The 23,924-nt window shown below is 53.5% G+C and overlaps 1 protein-coding gene across 1 annotated transcript; it reads right to left on the reverse strand.

The window, feature by feature from the left end:
* Positions 1–327: 327 nt before the first annotated feature.
* LOC101389720 (synaptotagmin-15) lies at positions 328–11,613 on the reverse strand. Its single transcript, XM_087431816.1, has 8 exons — positions 11,525–11,613; positions 10,300–10,486; positions 9,598–9,740; positions 8,373–8,668; positions 6,631–6,801; positions 5,892–6,012; positions 4,702–4,881; positions 328–3,773 (listed from the first exon to the last, which is right to left on the reverse strand). The coding sequence occupies exons 1-8, from the start codon at positions 11,529–11,531 to the stop codon at positions 3,631–3,633; spliced, it is 1,248 nt and encodes a 415-aa protein (XP_087287942.1). The 5' UTR covers positions 11,532–11,613; the 3' UTR covers positions 328–3,630.
* Positions 11,614–23,924: the final 12,311 nt, after the last annotated feature.

Below are 23,924 nucleotides of genomic sequence, written 5' to 3' on the forward strand. Positions count from 1 at the left end.
CAGACTCCCCCAAAATCAGTAAAGAGAGAGGATTTGACAAATCTGATGAACAAACTTGACCTAAGAAATACATACAACACCTGCTCACAACAACTGCAGAATACACATTCTCTTCAAGTGCAAGGACATTACACTAAAAAAATTATAGATTTTTTAATAATGGGCTGGCCCGTTGGCATAGTGGTTAAGTTCCCACACTCCGCTTTGGCGGCCCAGGGTTTGCAGGTTTGGATCCTGGGTGTGGACCTGCACACCGATCATCAAGCCATGCTGTGGCGGGGTGCCACATACAAAATAGAGGAAGGTTGGCACAGATGTGAGCTCAGGGACAATCCTTCTCACCAAATATATATATATTTTATTTTTTTAAATTACAGAAAACTCTCTTATGAACATAACTGCAAAAATACTTAAAAATGTGATTATACATTTGTCCATACCCATAGAATGTACAACACCAAGAGTGAACTCTAATGTAAACTATGGACTTTGGTGATCATGATGTGTCAATGCAGGTTCATCACTTGTAACAAATGGACCACTCTGGTGGGGGATGTTGATAATGGAGGAGGCTATGCATTTGTGGGGACAGGGGTATATGGAAAATCTCTGTACCTTCCCTAAAATTTTGAGGTGAACCTAAAACTGCTATAAAAAAAGTAAAGTCCTAATAAAAGAATGATATTGACATGTAAGGATATTAAAAAGCAATAAAAAAATGTCACAGCAAATAAATCCAAATTTTAAATAAACAAGTCCAAGTACTATCATACATGTGTGCACACACACACATATCCCCACTGGTTGCTGTTACAAGAATGTAAGTTTGCTTTGACATTCAAAAATCAATCCATGTAATTCATCACATTAAAAGAATAAAGGAGAAAAATACGACTATCTCAAAAGATGCAGAAAAATATTTGATAAAATTTAACACTGTGATTAAAAAAACTTAAATTGAGAATACATAATCATGAGTATATTAAAAGTCTTATAGCAAACATCATACTCAATAGTGGATATTGAAAGCTTCTCCCTCCACCCCCCGAGAGTGAGAAAAAGACACAGATACCCACTGTCACTACTTGTAGTCAGCATTCTGCTGGAGGCCCTCGCCAATGCAATTTGTCTATCATCTTGTATCTTGCAACCTTGCTGAACTTGTTTATTTTAGCTCTAATAGTTTTTTTGTGGCTTCCTTAGGATTTTCTATATACCAGCCTATGCAATCTGCAAATATAGTTTTACTTCTTCCTTTACAATCTGGATGCCTTTTATTTCTTTTCTTGTCCAGTTGCCCAGCCACTGCAATTTGGCAAGAGACAAAGAAGACGAAAAGATTGGAAAGGAAGAAATAAAACTGTCATTTGCAGAGGTCATGACTATATACTAAGAAAATACAAAGAATCTATAGACAAACAATTACAATTTAAGCGACTTTAGCAAGGCCACTCACAAGATATAAAGTCAACATACAAAATCAACAGAATCTCTATAGACTAGAAACAAATAAATGAACACCTAAGAATAAATCTAATGAAAAGTATGCAAGGAGACAAACCACAAAACAGTTTTAAGAAAATTTGCAAAAGACCTAAAGAAATGGAGGGATACGCTATGTTAACGAATTGAACATTCAATATTGTAAAGATATCAAATGGCCCCCAAACCAGTCTATACACTTAATGAAAATCCAATCAAATTCTAATACTTTTTTGGTGTAGAAATTGACAAGCTGATTCTAAAATGTTTTATGGAAATGCAAAGGGCTTCTTTCTGCTGGGGTCACCTGGTGGACAGGATTGAGACGACCCAGGCCAGCTCTCTCTGGTCCATGTGAAGCACTCATGTATTTTTTGCCCTGACGGTGTCTGATACAGGGGCCAGCCCAATATAGCAGCCCCGTCTTCCTCTCTGTCAGAGCAGAGAAACTGCCAGGCTCTTGCCATTGAGATTTTTCAGCTGTGAGTCCGACGCACCAGTCCACTCCGTCCTGCAAAGTGGGTACTTACCAATATTTCCAAGTGGCCCTGGAAAGGCCACTGATAGGCATGAAACTCACTTTGAAATGTGGAGGTTGTCACCTATTGTCTCAGGACCCTGGTGAAATGGAAACAGTTCCATTTTAGTGGCCTGCTATACCCACATAGAGAACTCCCACTCTGTGTGTGCTGTAACACTATTTGAAATCACCGGAGCAAGGACTATGCTGAAAATGTGCATGTGGAAAAAGCGAGAAAAAGCAAACACAAGTATTCTGTCTGCAGGGACCACTGCTGGGCAAAGCTTGCATCAACAGAGATCCACGCACAATATGAAGACAAAGAGGCACACAAACCCAGTGTAATGTTCGCTGCTTTGTTTTGCTGAAGTTGCTTCACTGCATAAAATAAGAGATGATACTGGTTTAAAGCTTTGTTCTAGTTATATAGTAACAATGTGTTGACTGCAAGTTCAACAGCATTAGGGTGAAAACACAAACTCTGTTAAGAAACAGTGACAAGCACTCCTTCCCTCGAGCACAACTTCACGGGGAGCTGATGACGGCAATTGGTGGGAACTTCCTTCCTGATGAACTCTACACCTTCACCACCACAACACAATCATCGTAATGGAGTTGTTAGTGTCAGGAAAAGCTCTCAGCCCTGTGGTTACGCTTTGGCCACGTGCTCTCACCATTTCCTGCCCAAAGTGAGAGCCCCGGGAGAGGCATGCTGTCACCCAGGGAGGGGACCACAGAAACCAGCGGCAGCGCACCTGCGAGACCAGGGTGCGAGGCTGTGGACTCTGCGGAGGAGGGGCTGTGGGCAAGACTCGACGTGATGTGGAGCGGGATTTGACATAGCCCCGGCGAGGGATCTAACACACAGGTGAGGCACTCTTCACTTGGCACAGAGAGCAGATGCTGAGAACCTCTCCCCTACTTGGTACGTGGGCGGGCTGCGCACAGCATTCCCCCGCAGGTCCTGAAGCCAGAGAGTCTGGATCCCCGGGAGCTTTCGCTCCTGAGCTGTGGGCACGCTGCGCTGCCCAGGCCTCCCGGGGCTGCTCCACACCTACACGCAGAACCCCACTCTCAGACTGTGCTATTTATTGTGGACCAACCAAAATAAGCGCTTTGGGCACCCCTCCACCATTATTTCCCCCGGAGCAGTCTGTTTTCTCTGCTAGGCAGAAGGCAGAGAAACCACAGCTGAAAAGCAGGGCGAGTCGAGCATCAACACATCACCAGCTTCCCAAGATGGTGGAACCCAAGTCTACCCTGCACTTGGTCCAACACACACAGCTGTGCATTACTAAATAGAGTATTTCTTCCCAACGCCTGAGATTCCGGTCCAAATCGGGACTGTGGTGACTGGGAGCCGGGATTCTAAGCCCAGGCAGCCCCATGGGTATAGAAGGGCAGAGTCAGTCGGGAGGGTGTCTCAGGCTGGTGACACGTAACCGGCCACACTGCTGACCCGGGCCAGGGCTCTCTTGTCCTCTCTTCTTTCCTGCACACCAGCACTCATGTTTCCCTGGCTCGGGCTGGCCCCGCAGCCCAGTGAGGTGCTGGATGAAGGTCCAGGCCTGCGGCTGCCACGCGTGACTGTGGGGAGAGCGGGCTCCCGAGGCAGGTCTGGCCCCACGTCAGGGCTCGGTGGTGCGGCAGAGTGCGTGCCAGCGCTTCACCAGCTCCTTGGGCTTGCCGAGCATCTCGTCCCAGTGCTCCAGCTCCTTGCCGCGGGTGTACATGTAGGGGCCCACCACCACCCGGCCCAGCTCGTGGCTCTCTGCGGGGGGTGGGGGAGGGAACATTGTTAGTCTCTGGAGCACAGAAGCCACATCACCTCAGCCACACCCCAGTGCCTTCTCTCTCTCTCTCTCACTCACTCCTTCCCTTGAAGGAAGTAGCCAGCCCCGTCCCTCTTTAAGCACCAGCTGACAGCCCCCAGAGAGGTCCTGACTTTGCTCTGGAGCTGGAGATGGTGGGGGAAGGGAGCCCAGGTGGGGAGCCTGCCTTTCGGGTGTGTCCACTCTGCCCTTCAACCTCCTGGCAGCTGTTGTCAGCCTGCTTGGTACGGAAGAGCCGAGGGAGGAAAGAGCCTCTCTAGAAAGAAGCCCTCTTCCAGCAGCCCACTTCTCCGTTCAGCGGAACATTCAACAATAATCATCACCCACCAACTGCCACAGTGGAGAAGGATCTTGAACTCTGGTCCACGACACCAGCGGGCCTGACGGCCCTGCTTCCCCAGACGGTGACAGTGGGCACCGGGGCCTGGGGCAGAGTGGAGAGCTGCCTAGGATAAGTCCACCTTGTCGTCCACCCTGAGCTTCACAGAGGACCCTAAAGGCCTGTCTAGAGGGCATGAGGCAACGCAGGGGACACAACTACCCACAGCCTCAGGTCACTTGGAGCTATGCTGCCTCCCATCCTCTCTGGTGATTTGCCCCAGGAGGGGGTAGCGGAGGCCAGCCTTTAACCTCTTTCCAGGGTGCCACAGACAGTCACACTGGAATAAAGCCAGGTGTGAATCCCAGTTCTTTCACTAGCAAGCTCTGTGTCCCTGGGCAAGTATCTCAGCCTCTCTGAGCACTAGTTTCCTTAGGTAGAGAACAGAAACCACGCAGCTCCCTCCGAGGGTTCATGTGGCCTGAACACTCAGCAGCCCCTCCTCTGCCCGCTGCCCCAACAGCCTGGGGGTGGGGCAGCAGCCTTACTGTCCCCTTGGGCGCTCTGCAGCACTGTCAGGCTGAGGCTGGCTGTGTCCAGCTCGGTGGGGTCGGCCTTGAAGCTGAAGGTCTCACTATACACAGGGTTGGCGGAGCCCAGCACAGCCGAAGTCTTCTTACACTTGACAAACTTGTTGTGATTCATCAGAGACACTTTGACAAATACACCTGAGGGGCATTGCAGACCGTGGGCTGGGAATGGCGGGCAGGGGTCCAGCCTCTGGCCTGTGGGAGGTCTGGCTGGGACGGCACATGCCCACCCTGGGCGCCAGGACCCCATTACTCACAGCCGCTGCAGCCAGAGGGGCATTACCAGAGGAAACGGGGTTGATTAGGGTACCGCCTCACAGCAGAGGAAACGCTTGGCTCCCTTCCTCTTCCTTCCTCTCTGCCTCCTGAATGCACCCACAGCTCGGCTGGCCTTTGTTTACTGGAGCCTAGCACCACATGCCCATCCCTCCTGGTTGGTGCACAGGGGCCTGGCCTGCCGGGTGCTCAGGCCCCCTGGGGGCCCCTTAAACACCTTCTCCTTGGGAGGGCTAAGTTTTTTTGAGTGAGGCTCAGATGAGTTTTGGATCTGAAGTGGAAGGCTGAATGCGAGCTTGCCTACAGTGACTGAGATGCAGAGACACACAGGTGGCAGACAACTGCCACCATGCTGGGGACCCACATAGGGGTGGGACGTGTGGGATGAGCAGAGCAGGGCCTCCACTCCTCCAGCTCCCGGGATCTGGGATGCTGGAGAAAGCAGATCACCACAGCCACCCGCTGGCCTGGGATGCCTCTTCTTCCAGCCCAGTGTCATGCCTCACTTGTGGGGCAGCCCGCCCTGGGGGCAGGGAGGTACAAGGCCTTGCCCTGGAGGAACTGGAACCCTTCACAGAAGGGCAGGGGTGGAGGTGGCTGCACAGGTCAAGGAGCCAAGATGCTGCCTTGGGCACAGGGAGGGGCAGACTAGTCTTAGGGGTCTTGGTGGAGGCCAAGGGGATGCAGCCTTGGGTTCAACATAAGGACGCCCTTCCCACACCACAACCATCCACAGAGGGCATGGCTCAGGAGGTAGTGAGTGCTCCATGGTGGGCCTTATGCAAGCAGAAACTGGGTGGCTGGGGCGAAGCTCACACTCCAGGCCCAGGGCAGCTCACAAGGTGGGACCTGCCCCGAGGAGGAAAACTTACTGACAAAACTCGCATCCTCCTGCAGCCGGAGGCCCCTGGCTCGCAGCACGACCACAGTGAGGCGGTTCAGGCAGTCGTTGTAGGTGAGGCAGAACTGGAGGTCGCCAAACTCCGAGGGAGGCTGGAGAGGCCGAAAGGAAAGCACCCTGTCACTCTGGCAGGTGCTGGAGGAGCCACAGAACCCCCTCAGTGTCTTCCTCCTTCCTCCAGCAGTTGGGCACAGGGTACTGTGTGACATCCATGTTTCCTCCCTTAAGCCCACCCGCCATTTTACAGACAGGGAAACTGAGTTCTGGAGAGCTGGAGGGGCCTGCTGAGGACCAGAGAGTAGTGAGGACCAGAGCTGAGGATTCAAATCCAGGTCTGGGGGATTCCAAAGACTATTCTGAGCTGCCCGGGTCCTTCCTGGGGGTCGAGGGAACAGAGGGTAAATATTTTCCTTGGCTGGCTCATTTGGGGTGTCGCCTTTCATAGCTGTCTGATCTAGATGGGAATCCAAACATTGGCTTTTCAGGATGCTCCAGGTAATCCTACCTTGAGGACAAAAGAAACTCAGGCTCCACACACCCGCCTTGACCCACGCAGCTGCCCCTGGCCCCACCAGCCTGAGTCACGCTTACAGGAGTGGTGAGCCGTATGCTGAGGGCTGACGCCGGCCAACAGGTGCTGGGTCACACCTGCTGGCTGCCCACAGTAGTCTGACAGGTAGTGGCACATGTCTGGTGACCCTGACCTTTACCTCCAGGCTCTCGGCCTCCAGGTCTCTCCAGAAGATGCGCCGGCAGTTGCCCAGCAGGGTTTCATTCTTCAGGGGGAAGAGCACTTGGCCCAGGAGCTGGTGCTTCCTCTGCCTGTCCACGTGGTACACTGAGAACCTCAGCACCCTCTGGCTGACGCTCCTGCCGGACACCTGGGGGAGACAAGGGCCCTGGGCTTGGGTCAGGTGTGGGGACAGGGGATGGGATGGTGTGGCAAGTGGTTCTGCACACAGGAGCTTTCGGTGAGGGGTGTCTCCGGAGCGACCTGAACACTGCAAACCCAGGCATCCTCAGGGTACCCTTCTCAGCAGCGGGGTCAACACCCCTGGGAGGTGGGAGTGTGTGCCAGAGCCTTGCCAAGCAGAATGTGGTCCGAGAACCAGCAGCAGCCATGCCGCCCTCCCTGGACCTTGTTAGAAATGCAGGATCTTGGGCCCCACCCCAGACCCATGAAGCAGAATCTACCATTTAACAGGACCTCCAAATGATTTGCCTGTACATAAAGGTGTGAGGCCCCGAGGTGCAGCCCCGGCAACCTGCCTGCCTCTGCTACCTGAGTCGGGCCCCCCAACCCTCCTCTCCCCGAGGCCCAGTCTCCTCCTGTAAAATGGGATAATGGCTCTTACTCTCTGAAACCCAGAGAGTACCTGATCTATGGCAGATGGTCAACTAATATTGATTTTCTTCTCTTCTCCTTCTCTTTCCTCTTTCCCCTTAGAACACTGAAAGGCTAGGGTCAAGTTGGGGTGAGGACAGGGCGGGGAAGTGACAAGTCAAGAAAAATAAGTATGGGAGCACGATGTGCGGCCGTGCTGCTGGTCAGCCAGCCTGCACACCTTGGATCTTGATGTCACGAGAAGAGCATCAAAGTCTCGGCCCCAGTAGGATGGCAGGGGGCTGGGACCCACCCCTCTTCTCAGCTCTCAGCCCTCAGCCCTGGATGAAGGCAAGAACTGGGCTCTGGCCTCAGCACTCATAGTCTTCCCGGATGCTGACTAGCCTCTTCTTACCTTACCCACCAGCCTGCTGCCCAGCTCTTAAAAATGTTTGTCCAAGGCCTCTCGGCAGCTCTTGATTGCTGGCTTCCCACAAGGGCCCCCAGTCACCTGCTGAGGCTCCCAGGCCACTGTGACCCTGGCTCAGGGTTTTGGGGTGCTTCCCCTGAGCCCCATGGGCCAGGGCCTGCGTTCAGTAGGTGCTCCAAGAATGTGTTTTCTCTTTCTCGCCTCCAGGCAACCTGGAGCCTCTCCCCCTCCAGACCCTGGGCCAGCCCGCCCACAGTGCGGCAAAGGCACCACCTCCACAGGATGGCTCTCGGGTGCTGCGCTGGCCACTGACAGGATGCTCTCACCCTCTGCCTTGCTTGAACAACCTCGCCAGAAACCCCATAGTGCTCCAGGGTTTTGGGGTGCTTCCCCTGAGCCCCATGGGCCAGGGCCTGCGTTCAGTAGGTGCTCCAAGAATGTGTTTTCTCTTTCTCGCCTCCAGGCAACCTGGACAAGAGGAGACCCAAGTCTCTCTCCCGCCCCCCACCACCCCCGTCAGCGGTCGGGGCTCTTGCAGGCCTTGACCCAGCAGGCAGGGTAAAGCAGAGCCTGTGGCATGGGGGGCCTGGGGGCTGCAGGGCCCTGGCTAGCACAGGAGACTGGGGCTCTCCTGCACAATGTCTGCTCCTTTCCAGGACGCCAGAGCACGCAGGACGCTGCCTGCTCCGGAGGCCTACCTGGAAGATGAAGTGCTCGTCGAACTGCGGGTTGGCAGTTTTGCGTTTGGTCTTGGACTGGAGGAAGCGCCGTTCGTCGGGCAGCAGGTGGAGCTTCACCAGGGGGCTGCAGGTCTCTGAGGTGGCTCGCAGCCCCTGCGCCTTGATCAGGCCCACCAGCAGCCGCTCGGCCTCCTGCTGGTATTCCACGGAGAACCACAGCCGCCCCAGGCAGCCCTCAGGGAAGTCGGTCTCACTCTCGTCCTCGGGGAACTTGTACAGCTCTGGGTTGATGGTCCCCACCACGCTCGCGTCTCCTACAACACAGCGGCTGGGAGGTCTGGCGAGCCAGAGGAAGGCCGGGCAGAGGGGACAACAAGCAGTGGGCTTCACCGCCCCCATCCCAGCCCACCCAGGCCCGCCCCTTCTTGGCTGAGCCTCGACTAGGCAGTTCACGGCCCCTCCTGACCACATCTGCCCTGCTCTCTTCTTCAGACTGAACACAGCCCCTCTCTGCGGGGCAGCTGCTCCAGGACGCCTTCTCAGCAGGATGCTCCCTGGGGCCCCCCACAGAGTCCACAGCATTCATTCTACCCCTGCCCCTGGGATTGGCCCCGATCCCCAGAGGTCAGGGCCTGCTTGGGGGGCACAGTGCCCAACACCTGGCTTGGCCCCTTTCCATGGGGTCCAGAGGATGTTTCAGTGATAAAGTGTTACCTCGTTTCTTCCCTTTCAAATTAGGAGGGCCAAGCTGATTCCTGGGTAGTTCCTGAAAAGGTCTCTTGGGAGGCCTTCAGAGCAAAGAGGTGGGCAGAACGCTGTGCACCCAGCTCCCGCATTCTGCCCTCTGGCCGGCTAATGCCTCATCCTGGAGCAGGACCCAGCACAGGTTCTGCACCCGGAACACCAGGGTTCCGAGCCCAGATCTGTTGTTTACTGCGTCTGTGAGCCTGGGCAAGCACTGTTAACCTTTGGAGCCCACTTTATGAAAGTGCACATTGGGGTGATAATTCCCTACAGAGGCGAGGTCTAACTCCAAAGTGGCACACGAGGCCATATCTGGCCCCGGCTGGGGTGCAGCTGGCACTTGGTAAACCCAAGTACCTGGAAAGAGTGGTCACCGGGCAACTCTGGCATCCCTGGGCCCATCCAGGCTCTGTTTGGGAGCCAGGCCCATGAAAGCAGATGGGTCCGCCCTGGCCTGAGCAGACCCCGACCCCTGGCCAGGCCCTGTGGGTGCACTCACCAAGGTTGTTGCTGGTGGTGTGGGGCAGGAGCTCTGGGGCTGGGCAGGGGTGCTGTGGGGCCTGGGCCCCCTCTCTGCTGTGCAGGGGAACCCAATCTCGGCCTTGGAGGGAAGGGGGCACCACAAATGGTGTACCCGGTGGCCTGTCCAGAGGCAGGGAGACAACATGTATGTGGCAAGTGAATGGTGTGGCCTCAGAGCCCTCAGCCCAGAGGGATTAAGTGCCGGGGGCTGGAGGAGGAAAAGCCCGGGGAACCAGAAGGAGGCAACAGCACCATTTTCTGGGTCCACACCAGGACACACACACACACACACACACACACACACACACACAGACCCAGACCCAGCCAGAGCCAACACCTCTGTCTGCCCACAGCAGTGGCGAGTTGGAGAAGGAGCACAGCCTCTGGAGTCAGCCTGCCTGGGTTTGAACATCGTTCTGTCACTTACTAGCTGTGCTATCTGGACCCGTTAGTTATGTCTGAGCCTCAGTTTCCTCAGCTGGAAAATGGGCTCATAATGCCTGCCTCCTAGCCATTGTGAGGATTCGAGGCGTTCCTTTGTGATGCTCCCAGTATGGTGGCAGCACAGAGGAGGCGCTCCATAAACAGATCTTTCCTCCCCCACCCGCTCCAAGGGAAAGTCCTTAGGGAGGGCTCTAAGCACAGCCAGGAGCTCGCTTGGCCCCACATCCTGTCTCACCTGCTTGTCTGGGTCTTGGCACGCGGCAGGCAGAGCTTGTCCCTCTGTACGCTGGAGACAGCCGTGGTCCCCGGCAGTTCTTCGTAGGTGAACACGGCACAAAGCCTCTTCCAGAGCCAGCAGCTCACCCCGATCAGCAGCAGCAGCAGCCCCCCAACAATGCCTCCAACTACCAAGGCCACCTCCTCTGGGGGCAGGAACCAGGGGGCTGTGAGACCTGGGGAAAGCCCCTCCCCTGCACCCCACTGGCCTGCCGGGGGCAGAATTTGGGCAGCAGCCCCACCCCCTGGGTTGGACCCCAGCAGCGACACAGCAGCAGCTTGTGTGTCTGTTGGGGTGGGGTGCTGCTTGCCGGCCTTGCTGGGTCTCAGCGGAAAAGCTGTTTCCCTTGGAGTCCAGTCCTAGTGCCCTGGACAGAGCCTTCTGGTTTCCCTTGGAAAGCAGCTGGCCCTTCACCGGGGATTCTGGCTGAAATGAACCATTTCCTTGTGCTTCTGAGTAGAAATCAAACCATCTCTTTACCATAACCTCCATCTTCCCTGGAGTCCTGTTCAGGCCTGAGGGTGAGCTGGGTGTGGGCACCACGCCCTTAAGGAAAGCCCAGGAAGGGCTGATGCCCTGAGTCGCTCTTAGAGCCCTATGCTTTGGGGTCCTGGAACCTGTGAGAGGCTGGACTCATGCTTGAATGCTGTACCTGTCTCTAAAACCCGCTCCCTCCCTCAACCGTTTATCAAGGCGAGCCCACTGAGGGGTGTCGGTGGGAGGCAGTGGAGGTGGGGTGTGGACGAGGAGGTGAGCAGCGGGGGTGGGAAACGGAGACACACGGACCGTCTGCTGCCGGCACCTGCACCTCCACATTTGCGGGGACCTGGGAGGCTCCACTCGGCGCCCGCCAAGAGCGTTCCGACGCTCCGTCCCACGCGCCGGTGCCCAGGCCAGGCAGGGAAGGTGCCTCCTCCGGGTCCGTGCGGGCGCGGGGCTTCCCGGGCTCTGGGGTCTGGATCCCGTGGGGTGGGGAGAAGGCGAGCCCCCCACATCTCCTGACCCGCAACTGTCTGCGAGGAGCGGGCCTCACTGCATCCCCGCAGCGCGCCAGGAGCCCGAGGCCGGGCGGGCAGGGGCGACGTCCCAGCGGGGACGACGGGGCGAGGAAAGTGCTGCAACCGGTGGCCGAGGGGCCGGGGCGCCTCGCTGGGGGCGCGAGAGGGGAGGCGAGGGCACTTACCCGCCATGAGGCTGCTCCGGCCAGCCGTTGGGGCGCCGGCCCGGGCTCAGTCTCGCCGGTCTCCACGCCTGTCGCCAGTGCCGCGGGGCAGGCTTTTAAAGCGCGGCGCGGGGCGGGCGGTCCCTCGTGGCTCTGTGGCCTGGCGGCGGCGGACGATGGGGCAGGGACCCAGGGACCCTGGCGGTGGCTCGGGAGGGGCGAGGAGCCGACCGTGCGCTCCCGGAAACTGCAGGGCTCCGGGCGGGCCGGGGCGCCCGGGGCTCCCTGCAGCTGCAGGCGGGGTGGGGTGCGAGGACCGCCCCCTCCCGGAGGGCAGAGCTAAAGCCTTTTCCGCCCGCGGCTGAAGAGGGCTCCGCACCTGGCCCTTGACACTTGGTGGCCTTGCCCGTCTGGGAACGCGCCTCCACCTTGCGCAGATGCGCCGCAGGCTGAGGCTGCGTCCTCCAGGCCCACCGCCGACCCATGCCCCCGGGAGCCTTCCCGAATCTCAGGGCGGAGTCTCCGAGCCCTGTCCTGGGCCCCAGCGCCGCCTGCCCGACCCCCGGGCGCGCGATGCGGCGCTGAAGTTTACTCGTCCGGCCGAGTCTCAGTAGAAAAAGAACGAGGCGCTGGAGAGAGCGGACGCTGCAGCCGCACCACCTGGATTCCAACTCCGGCTCCCCACTCGCCTGCTGTGCGATTTGGGACGGTTTATTTCAGCACTCTGGGCTCACTTTCCTCAACTGGGTTAATAATAGCACTTCCTCTAGGATTAATATATGTAAGAGACACTTGGAACGGTGACTGGCGCAAGGAGGGGGTGGCGCAGGGCATGCCAGCCACTACTGTGGTGATTATTGTCCCCTCCGCGCCCGCAGCCCCTATTATTATAATGATTGTTATCAGACCTAAAGGGCCGCGCCAGTCGAGGTTGGCGAACGCAGACTTGACCGAGAGGCTCGTGTAAGAGCCCTCCCTGTCCTCTGCCCGCTCCCAGCAGAGGAGTCGTGCGCCGGGTCGGGGGATGCGCACCCTCGCGGCGCCCGCACAGCGTCCCTGCGGGGCACTCTGGTGGGAGTGTCTGAGACCTAGAGGCGTCCATAAGGGAATATGTGTGTGGGGGCAGGGAGGGTTGATGTTGTTTCACAGCCTTGAAGATTGTGTCCTATATGAAAATTTTAAGGGACAGCTCGCTTGAAATGGAGTCAGGAGGCCTGAAGGGAGAGCTCCCAGCAGTACCACTTGAGGTCAATTACAGGAAGGGTGGTCAATTACAGACCCCAACAAAAAGAATCCTCAGCAGGAGAGAATCAGTTACAGGCCTCAACAGGAAAGATGTACCTTGGTCTCCTGGAGGAAATCAGCTACCCCAGCAAACTAAGCCAATGAAAACCTGTCCTTACCCTGATCTCTTGCTTTCCTCTAAGGGACTTTTGTTCAAAACAATCCCTCCCAGCTTCCTCCTTATTCTTTATAAAACAACATTCCTCTCCCTTCTCGCTGGATTTTTGCCTGTAGTCTGCCACAGCATGCACATCTCAAATTGCAAGTCTTTGGCGATTCCCAGATAAACTCCTTTTGCTGGTAAAATAATTGGCTGTTTTATTTTATTTTATTTGTGAGGAAGATTAGCCCTGAGCTTTTTGCTGAGGAAGGTTGGCCCTGGGCTGACATCCATTCCCATCCTCCTCTACTTTATATGGGACGCTGCCATAGCATAGCTTTGACAAGCGGTGCGTTGGTGTGTGCCTGGGATCCGAACCTGTGAACCCCGGGCTGCAAAGCGGATCGCCTGCACTTAACCTCAACGCCACTGGGCTGCCCCCCTAGCTGTTTTATTTTTAAGGTCAACACCAAAGACTGGGCATGGGCTCAGCTCCCCGTGGCACCTGGGCCTATCATATGATGGAAGATACAGAGTAGACAGGTGGAGAGCCGGCCAGGCCTTCAGTGTGTATGAGGCTCCACCATGTCTGAGCCCTGGTAGACCTGAGGCAGGATGGGTGGTAAATTGGGGTCCCCCTCAACTCACAGGGGCGAGGTCTGAGAGCCTTTGGCTTCCTGTGTGCAGAGGAAGCATGGCCACTCTCTTTCTGGGGTCTGGACAGGTGTCGAGTGGTGAGAAGGTGGGACCCTGCATCTCTTTATCCCGCAAATGTCCCAGAAGAGTGGGGCCTTTCTCTTTTCTCCACCCTTGAACCCTGCTAGCAGGCAGGCGGAGGCAGGGCTCTCCCCTCCTGCAAACCCACCCTCCAGGGACCCAGGCATGTTAGCTGGAGCATCTGGAGAACCTGGGGCCCTGATCTCTCCTTCCGCTGGGCTGGCGATGGGTGTGGTGTCTCGGGAAGTTGGGCCTGGGTCCCCCCAAAACCTCCCCATCTTTCCTCCCAGGAAAATGTCTGCATTAGTTTCCTGTTGCTGCTGTAACAAATTATTACAAATTCAGTGGTTAAAAACACAAATTTATTCTCTTACAGTTCTGGAGGGCAGAAGACTACAATGGGTCTGCAGGGCTGCATTCCTTCTGGAGGGTGGCAGGGAAATCCATTTTGTTGCCTTTCCCAGCTTCTAGAAGCTGCCTGCAAGTGACTTCTTCCTTCATCTTCAAAGCCAGCAGCAGAATTTTCTAATCTCTCTATCATCTCCACATCAACTTTTTCTACCTCCCTCTTATAAGGACTTTTGTGATTACATGGGACCCACCCAGAATAATCTCCCCATCTCAAGATCCGTAATTTAATCACATCTGCAAAGTCCCTTTTGCCAGATAGGGTAACCTATTCCCAGGTTCCAGGAATTAGGATGTGGATGTCTTTGGAGCCGTTATTGTGCTGACAAAAGGGTCCATGCAGCCCTCTGGAAGGGTTGGTTTACATTCTCCCTCCTCCTGCTGCCCGGAGCTCTCAGTGCACCCCAAGGCTGGGACCAGGCAAGTAGCAAGGCCCTATTGCCCCCCTTGGGGTAAACCATCAGCTGTTATGACCCCCTCCCAGACGCCCTGCCTGGCCTGACCACCCCTGATGGGGCATGCACCCATCCACACCCAGCTCCCTCCACAGCTGGGCCCGAGCTGCACTCGGGTTCTTCTGGGTGTGGGGTGGGGAAATGGGTGCTCCTGGAGAAGGCAATGCCTTGTGGCCAGTCAGGAAGTGCCAGGCCCAGAGCTGACCATCCTCCCCCAGCCATGTGGCTGTTGCTTTCCAGGGCTTCATCTTCCTCTCTGACCTCTTTCTTTCACCACCCACATCCAAGCACCGGCCAAGTCCTGCCAGCTCTTCCTCCTCAGACCATCTCCATCACCACCAAAAACATTGTCCAGGTCGCCATCATCCCTCACCTGGAGCACTGTGTTGACTTCCTCTCTGTGATTTCGATTCAATCCTATCCCCCTCCACAGCTTATGTCTTCCAGGCTTCCCTCCCCATTCTTATCCACCTGGATGCTGTCTATCCCCTCATCTCTCTGCAGTGAGTGCTCTGGGCCCAGACTGGTGGAAATACTTCTGGCAGCTCTGCCAACCAGACTCCCTCTTGCCATGCTGCTCTCTCCCTGCCTGAAATCCTCAGTGGCCACTGTCCTTCCCCACCGCTCATCTTTCAAGATGAACCTCCAGCATCTTCTTCTCCTCCACGAAGCCCTTTGTCTCCCCTTCCTTGTCCTCACTCTCCCTGCAGCTGCCATGTTGGCTACAGGACTCTGTGCCTGTGACTGTCACCCCACTTCATTCTCCCTGACAGACCAGGACCTACTTGAAGGCAGGGGGCCATGTCTTATTCAGCTCAGCACCCCAATATCCACCTCCAGGGCCAAGGCTGTGCTGAATGGTGGAAGAAAGGTTGGTGCAGCCCCCTCACTTCTGCCGCCAATCATCCATGCGTCACACGCATCCTGTGTCCACACTTCGGGTCCAACAGGAGCTCCCCGGCCTTGCCCTGGAGACCAGCTACTGGGTCTTGCACTCACATTGCTAGCTTTGTCTGCAAGCTCCTAACACATCCAGCCAGCCCACTGAGTTTTGAGTCTTTCTTCCTCCACTGGAGGATGAGAGCAGGTGGCAGGAGGGAACTCACCTTTCTTGCTGCTCCTTATGTTTTGGGAATCATGACTCAGGCTCAGTGTACACGATCCCATCCAGCCCGACCTTGTGTCAGGCCTGCAGGGTCAGGACCACCCCTTCAGATGAGGAAACTGAATTAAAGAGGTTCCATGGCCACGCAGTAAGTGGTGGAGCTAGACCCAGCGTCTGGCCCCGCTCATTCCTTCCTCCCCGCTGACCAGCCGAGGGGCTCATGCAAGGCCCCTGGAGGTCATTTCTTGTGGAAACGACCACGAACTAGTCCAAGAGCCACGGGCACTGTGGTCAGTCTCCCCTCCATCCACTGTGCCACTAGGGCTCTGAGACTGGGCTGGCCAGGAGCCAACTCCACATACAAAATGGCCTCCAGTTGTGGCTGCAGTCCTGGCCCCATTTCCTGTTTTCAGATCTTGCTCTTTACTGGGTCTCTGGGAGCTGGGAAATCTGGTAACAGCAGCAGACATGGTTTTTCTTTTCCGTGGCCAAAAGGAAGTCATATTTCCATTGGCAAAAGCATTTCCAAGGAGAATTGCAGGAAGTCCAAGTGTTTCAAGGCCTGCAAATGCCTGCAGGTGATTAATAATTCAGTGCAAGGGATGATTCATGAGAAAGGCCACTTGTAATTAACCTTAAGAATCCGCCCCATCTGAGGAAGTGTCATCTCTCATCACTCAGGAACAGAGAGGCCAGAGCAAGATAAGGGCCATGCTGAGAAACCTGTGGAAGACTGCGTCTCTCACATCTATGTAAATTGCACTCTGGTCATCCCAGGTCGCTCTTTGTGAGGTGGGGAGGGGTCTTGCCCCCAAAAGCATCATCTTTTTTCTCTGGTTCTGCTGGGGTGGCCTCAGGCTTAATTTCCTATAGCCCCTTCTTTCGAGGAGCTGGAGGGAATATCTGTCCTTGTTGGGTCAGAGCCCCCTCCTTGTCCCCGACTCCACCATGCTGGCTCCTAATGTGTCCCATCCTATGGACAACCACCTAGACTCCCAGGATGGATCCCAGAGCCCACGGCTCACTCCTGCCTCCTGGGAGTGTTTTCTGCTCCCCTGTCAGGTTCTCCCTCCTTCCTGCCCCCTGCATGGGAGCCCTTTCCCTCTACTGGCAATAGCATCCTGCCTTTTGTTTCTCAGGAACTACTCTCCCACCACGTCTCAGTCCATGGAGGAATCACCTCCTCACCCCTGTTCTGGGCCTTTTGCACGTGACCAGACCAGACCTCGCAATATGCTTCATTCCCTGGCCGCAGTGATATGTTCAGGGATGGCTCGTGACCTAATCAGGATCAGCCCTGGAATTTCTGTGGGATCTACAGGGGAAGTAGCACTCCCTCTTTTGCTGCAGTTGTTGAAGGAGCTAAGTCTGGGGTGGCTGGGAACACCTGTTGGAGGACTGTGTGTGAGACAAAGCCACACAGGAGCACAGAGCAGAGTGGGAGGCCTGATGATGCTGTCTGATACTTGGTCTTGTTGGGCCAGCAGCCATCTATCCCTGGATGGCTCAATAAATTACCTTTTTATTTCTTAAAACAGTATGAGTTGATTTCTGCAACTTGCAACCAAGAGTCTTAATTAATTGTTAGTTAAGGCAGGAGATGAAAGGGGGGTGAACTCTGTGAGACTGTTATTCCCATTTTACTCAGGTGGAAAGTGAGGGACACTGACGTGATGAGGTGCCTGAGGCCACTCTGCTAGGAAGTGGCTGGCCAGGTTTGACATCAGCTGTTTGAGCTCTGGGTCTCTTGACCACCAGGCTGCCCCTCAGACAGAGCAGATGTCAGGGACTGAGCAAGCCTTGCCCTTTCTGAATTGTCACCTCTGGCCATGCAGCTGTCCCAAAGATTGTTGGTCACTGGGTGTTGAAGTCTTATCAACCAGGGCCATTTGTGGCAAACAACAGTTAGTTTACCACTCAGCCTCTAATGCTCACCCGCCCCCCCCAGCTTCTCCGTTGCTCACAGCGGAACCCCAATTTTGTTAGGGGCAGCAATGTGCTTGGCCCTCAGGGATGAATCTGAATGGTCTGAGCCATTCACAGCACTCTCATCCCCCTTTGCTAGATTCTGACGTGACCAGCCTTCTTTGCAGCTAGGAGTGGCCATATGATAGTGTTTTAGCCAATGAGACACATGAGGACATCTTCCAGAGGGCTGCTGGGAAGGACTTTGTTTTTTTCTTTTGATGTATCAAGGTGTTAAATTGACATTTTGGCCAAGACATTGAGAAGTTAGCTATCAAACTCCATAGAGAGGTGATAGACTGAGATGCAGATTTTCAAAGATGGCTGAGAACCATCTGGACAACTGGCCCATAGTGAGAAAGAAAAGGCTGAGAGAGTGGAGGAGAGAGAGGACGCATGGGATTTCTTTGGCCAAGGCTGGGGCAGTGATGTGGGACTCCCACTAAGGGGGCATGTGGAGTAGCTACACCCTCCCCTGAAGCGCAGGGAGCATTGGCTCCCACAGGACCTCACTGAGAGCTTGCTTTGGGAGGAAATGGACTATCGGTCGACGCACACAGGCAATCATGGCTTCTGGCTTGAGAGGTGGAGAGAGAGTGAGAAGGCCAGCACAGGCTGCTGCTGTGCTGGGAAGAAGCCGCACTCCCTCTAATGGTGGGTCAAAGGCTTGTAGATCTGGAGACTAGACCTGTGGGAGTGTGGGCCCGAGTGTGACAGGGAATTGCTCCTGGTCCACTCCTGAGAGCTTGTCAGGACATGGACTGTGTGCATACTTCCCATGACCAGATGGTGGGCCACATGAATGAAAGAGCCTGTGTGTGATCACCTCGGATCCTGACCCGAAGGCCTGCCCAGAGAGCTGATGGGACTGCAGTGTAGGGAAGGGGGAGGTGAACTTTTTAGGGGCTGAGGTGGGAGCAAGTGGCTTCTGATTCATTTGTTGGGGTCAAGGGAACTACAGCTCTGGACCTGGGGGTGGGGAGTGGGAGTGGGGAAGAAAGGGTTTTTAAGAAACTTTTCAAAGGCCCATGAGAGCGTTAAACTTCTTCCAGATCCAGAAAGCATGAGGCCATCCTGTGACACCATCCAGAAAGAACTTTTCATACCCCTTTCACTTCCTCTCTCCTTATGCTCTGACCTCAGAAGCCTGCTGTAGGCAAGGCGAGAGAGGAGAGAAGATGCTGACCACATCACTCTCTCAGAGAGCGGGCCCTAGCTGTAGGAGACAGGAAGGCTTAGCTCTATCTCAAGGTTTCAGATTCGATTGTTGTCTGGGCTGGGCTTTCTGATGATGGAATCAGGACCGCTGAGGGCCATGGACAGAAGAGAAGTGATCTCTGTTGACTGTTGCTCCATTCCAGGTGTGGCCTCCCTAGGGAGCTCGGGGCTCTCCCATATCCTTCCCCTCATTTTCCCCAAATAGATCACGTGATCAAGGGCAAGGCCACCTTGTTGGGTGTTAGTGCTTTAGGCTGAGCTTTTGCTGTAACAAGCAAATCAGTGAAAAGGGCCGAGCCTGTGGGGAAGGTCGTTCTTTGGTTACCTTCTGTTAACCAAAGGTTAAATTATTGGTCACAAGTTCTCTCTTCCTGGTACTAGTATTGTACTTCCCCATCCCCGCAACATGGTGGGGAAACACACCTCCTTAACACTTGGCTTTGAGCTTGGCCATGGGACTTGCTTGGGCCAATAAAACATTAGCAGAGATGATGCAAGTGGAGGCTGGAAATGCCTTGCTCTCTTGTGCTTCTTCCATCATGGTAAGAAGAGCATGCCCCAGGTAGCTGCTGGTTCCAGGCTAAGGAGAGACCTGTGGAGCAGACACAAACCTGACTGGGAGCCTGGAATCAATGAGTCCAGCCTATGCCAACTCACCCCAGCCAACCCGCAGACAAGGCAGGGAAATATAAATCCTTGTGCATGATTGCTATAGAGATTCTGTAAGCAGCAATAGTTGACTGGAACACAGTCTCTCTCTCGTTGATTACTTTGGTGAGACTAAAGTAGTGAGCTGAGCGGGGCTTACCTTTGGAGAGCTACAGTCTTTCTTCCCCTCCACATGCCTTGCAGTTGTGGCCTAGGGTGGCTGGTTTTGCTCCTCTACCAGCTGACTTGGATCTTCTCTGGACCAACTCCCTCTGTGGAGGGAGCGATAAAGTGCCGAATCCTGGGTGGTGGTAGTGGGCTCAGAGGAGTGAGAGAAGAAGGCTTGAGGAGGACATCTGGGGTTGTTGTAACACAGCATCCTTCCACCTTCTGCTAAATGGTACCCCACATGTGTTCAGGGAGAGCCCCTCTCTCCTCTCAGTGCTGAGGCCCAGGTGTGGTTGACCCCACCCTCTGCTTCAGATCTGGCCTTGATTCCTCTGCAGCTCCCTCTCCCGGCTGCCATGATGGGTTCAGGGAGACACAAGCATGGGGACTGAGCAGGGCCAATGAGATGCAAAGCCATTTTTCCTGGCAATGCTGGGACAGAGGCAGGTGCTCTTCCTGAGGGCTTTGACTCTAAGGGGGGAATCTCGCATGATCAGAAAAGAGCCTGATTGAGAACATGATCAGCTCAGAGCAGGTGGTGACTGGAGATGAGAGGGAGAGTGATACTGGGTCCTGGTGACAGCTGAATCAGGCCATACATGAAGCCAGAACACCACCCAACTTTTCCCTTAGGTGAGCCAACAAATCCCATTTGTACTTAAGCCAGTTTGAGTACATATCTGCCATTTGCAATCAAAAGTCTCAAATGATTTAAGATTGCCAACTGCTTAGAGTCCTTATGGCTTAAACTTGTAACTCAGCATTTCTTTACCTGGCCCTATTTTCTGGACATATACCTCTCTTAGGTTCATGAGTTGTGTGTGTGTGTGTGTGTGTGTGTGTGTGTGTGTGTGTTTACATTTGGACATGGTAGAAAAAAATTAACATAAAAAGATATTGATACCATCCCTTTAAAATAATCTACACCAAGTACTTTACTTACATTATTTTATTCATTAATTCTTCACAACCACCCCTTATATTAGGTATTTTTATCAGTTAGGAACTCTTTTGGCTACAACTTGCAGAAAACCTTGCTGAATATGGCCTAAACCATAAGGAGATTTATTACCATATTTCATTGAGTTTAAGATGCCACCACTTGTAAAATGCACCACTATTTTGCACCGCTTTCTCTGCATAAGAAAAAAAATGCCGTCCAACTATGAAGCAGTTCTTTACTGTCAAATCCGTTGTGAGATGTGACTTGATTTCAGAGGTGTTAAATGTGAAAAAGAATGTGGGTCTTAGAACTGGTGAAATATGGTAGTACTTAACAAGAAATTTGTAGTTAGATGGCCTCACATCTGGTTTGGCAGCTCAAGAGATGTCATCCAAGACCCAGGCTCTGTGTGTCTTTCCACTCTGCCATCTCAGCAAGTGTCACCTTAAAGTTGCAAGATAGTACTGTAGCACCAAGCTTGTTGTCCTGTTCAAAGGCAGGAAAAGAAGGAAGGGAACATGGGTGGGATAAGTACTTCTTTCCTCGCTCACCTCTCTCCTTTCATCAGAAAGCCCCCAGCACACTGCCTCATACATCGCTGACCAGACCCACACACAGCCCTGCTGGGTTCAAGGGAGACCAAGAAAGTGAATATCTGACCTTTCAGTCCTACAGTGGGAGGTGAGCAAGGGAAAGAGACATCAGAAATGCCTGTCTATGTCAGAGGATTTTTATTCTCATTTTACAGATGAGGAAACTAAGGCTCACAGAGCCTTTCTTATGTGTTGTTAGTTATCCACTCAAGGACACATAACTGGAAATTGGCTGACCCTAGATTTGAAGGCAGCGTTGAGTGATCCAAAGCCCAGGTTCTTTCCACTGCACCATGAATCATCCATATGTTAAAGACTGAATGTTGAGAAACATCAAACGGAGTGAGGGTAAATAATAAGGACTGTGTTTGAATGCAAATACCGAGGACCTGACTATCAATGGATCAAATAGATAGGAGTTTATTGATCTCATGTAACAAGCAGCCCAGAGATAGGCAGCCCAGGGCAAGGGAGCTGCTCAAGGATTTCATCAAGATCCCAGGCTCTGCTCCCCCTCCTTCACCCTCCTTATTGTGTAGCTTCTGTCCTTATGTTCACAGCATGGCTGCTGCATCTCAAGGCATCACATCTAGCTTTCTCTACTGGTGAGTCCCTCTTACATATCATTGGTCAGAACGAGGTCACATGGCTACCCCTTGTTACAAGGAAGTCCGGAAATGTGCATATATTTAGCTGGGCACATAGTCATCCTGCACAAAACTGGAACTCCGTTAGGAGGAAAAAGAAGAGAGAGAAATTGGGTAGTGGCTGTCATTAGTGCAATGTGTATTTGGCCGGTACATTTGGTTTTCCTCTTTTCATGCAGGTAGTACAAAGCCCCCCTTGGGGCTTAGACATGGATGTGTGATTTACAATGAAATATGAGTGGAAGTGACTTTCTAGTGGAAGCTTTAAAAATTGGTGCATGATCCCCAGGTTCTTTTCCATCGACATGGTGATTATAAAAGCGCATATCAAGAAGCCTCTGGTTGCCCAGGTCTCTGAGGGACTGTGAGGAACAGAGCTCTCTTGCCAACCTATGCTGGATGTAAAGCAAGAGTGAGAAATAGACCTTTGTTTAGTTAAGCCACTGATAGTTTTGCAAGGTTTGCTACTGCAGCATAACCTAGCTTATCCCGACATAGGCAGTCAATTAGCAGTGTCTGCCATTTGGTCCTCTGGTCATGATCAGACCAGTGAGGAGCCAAGACCTAGGCCTGAATTGGCACATACAGTGCCCTAATACAGCCCCCCCAAGCAAGGGCTGTGTTAGTGGCCTCATGACAAGAATTGGGAGTCCACAGATTCCTAGGCATTAGGGAGACCTGCCTATCTGGAGCTGTCATTGACGCCACATATGAGCCTGCTGACCCAGCAATCCAGCCACCCACCCACTGGCTAGCTCTTCAGCAGTGTCTCTGTCTCTTTGTCAAGCTGTAGAAATACGTGCAGTGAGGATTTTCCATGTTAGCCCAGCATCCTTGCTTTCCTCCTATAGTAACATAAACCATGATCCTTCCTCTAACAGACGCCCTCTGCCCTGCCCTCCCCTGGTCAACAGGTGGGTGTAGGATGCAAATTAGGCCAATCAGATGCTTTCAGTATGAAACTTGAATCCTGAGTGGAATAATCCAGATGAACTGGAAACTGATTGGAATTTATTCACCCCAATGGTGGCACTTGGAAGAGAGCGTCTATTAGGTCCTGCTATCTACATCTTCAGAGTTACAGTTCTTTTTGGGCTCTCTGAAAGGACTGCATGTCACCCAGAGATTCTGGACCTGGAGCTGGATGCAGCAACTGATTGAGGATCTGGATCCTCTGTTTCTTCTGCTTCAGTGGGTATGAGTAGGTTTTAGTGGTATTTGGTACAATTGCATTATTTTAATCGAGAATATTTTAACAAGTATGTTCATGGGCGGAAGGATGTGTGTGGATGTTGGGCAGCCAAATGTGCAGATTGCAGTGGACACTTCTTGTTTTTGCCTGTCCAGAGTCTATTCTTGCTTCTCTGGTGACAAAACCTACGTGTTCTCCCCTATGCTCAGACCATGCCATAGGGTGGACTGACTTCTCCTTAACTCTAGAACTAGGCTTGATCTAGAGCTGGCCATCGCATACCTTGGGCCACAGTGATGGGTAAAGAGCTGGGCAATGACTCACATTAGTTTATTATGACTCAAACATAGAGTTTCAGGGGAACTGTGGGAGTGACAGTAACAAGAACAGCTAATAGAATAACTTGGCTTTGTTCTCAACTCCTTCAACTCTTTTCCATGGAGAGTTATGAGGACATAATCCAGGAGCTACTGAGAGCCAACTATGTATGGAAAGTCTGGCTAAAAGAGATGGAGGGGTGCCAGGTTTTGATGACATCACTCAGGCCTGTGGATCTTGCCAAGCCTGACTGCCTTAGACTCTTGACTTACAAGAGTCAAAGAGAAGTCTTTTGGGTGCTTCAGCCAATTCCAGTTGGGTTTCTGCCTTGAAGTCAGAAGAGTACTGGCTAATATAATATTTCTGTGTAGACATATAAGACACGTCAGGAGTGGTAGCTGCCATGCCCACAGCCCTAGCAGAGGGGACAGCCAGTAGGTGGACATGTTTTAGACCATGTAACCATTGGATGGGAGAGGGCACCTGAGCCAGGCACTGAATCCATTGGCTGGCCAAAATCTGTGAATTTTCCTCTGGCATTAAGATGACCTCTGTCTATCAGATTCTTCTTGTTTGAACTGGCAGTTAGGAAAAATGGCAGGAGCGAGGCAGCTAGCCTCAGGGAAAGAAGCGAGAAGGATGCATTAAGAGATGCCACCA

Source organism: Ceratotherium simum, chromosome 6, assembly GCF_057802395.1.
Source record: "Ceratotherium simum simum isolate JZ-2026a chromosome 6, ASM5780239v1, whole genome shotgun sequence".
Lineage (NCBI taxonomy): Eukaryota > Metazoa > Chordata > Mammalia > Perissodactyla > Rhinocerotidae > Ceratotherium > Ceratotherium simum.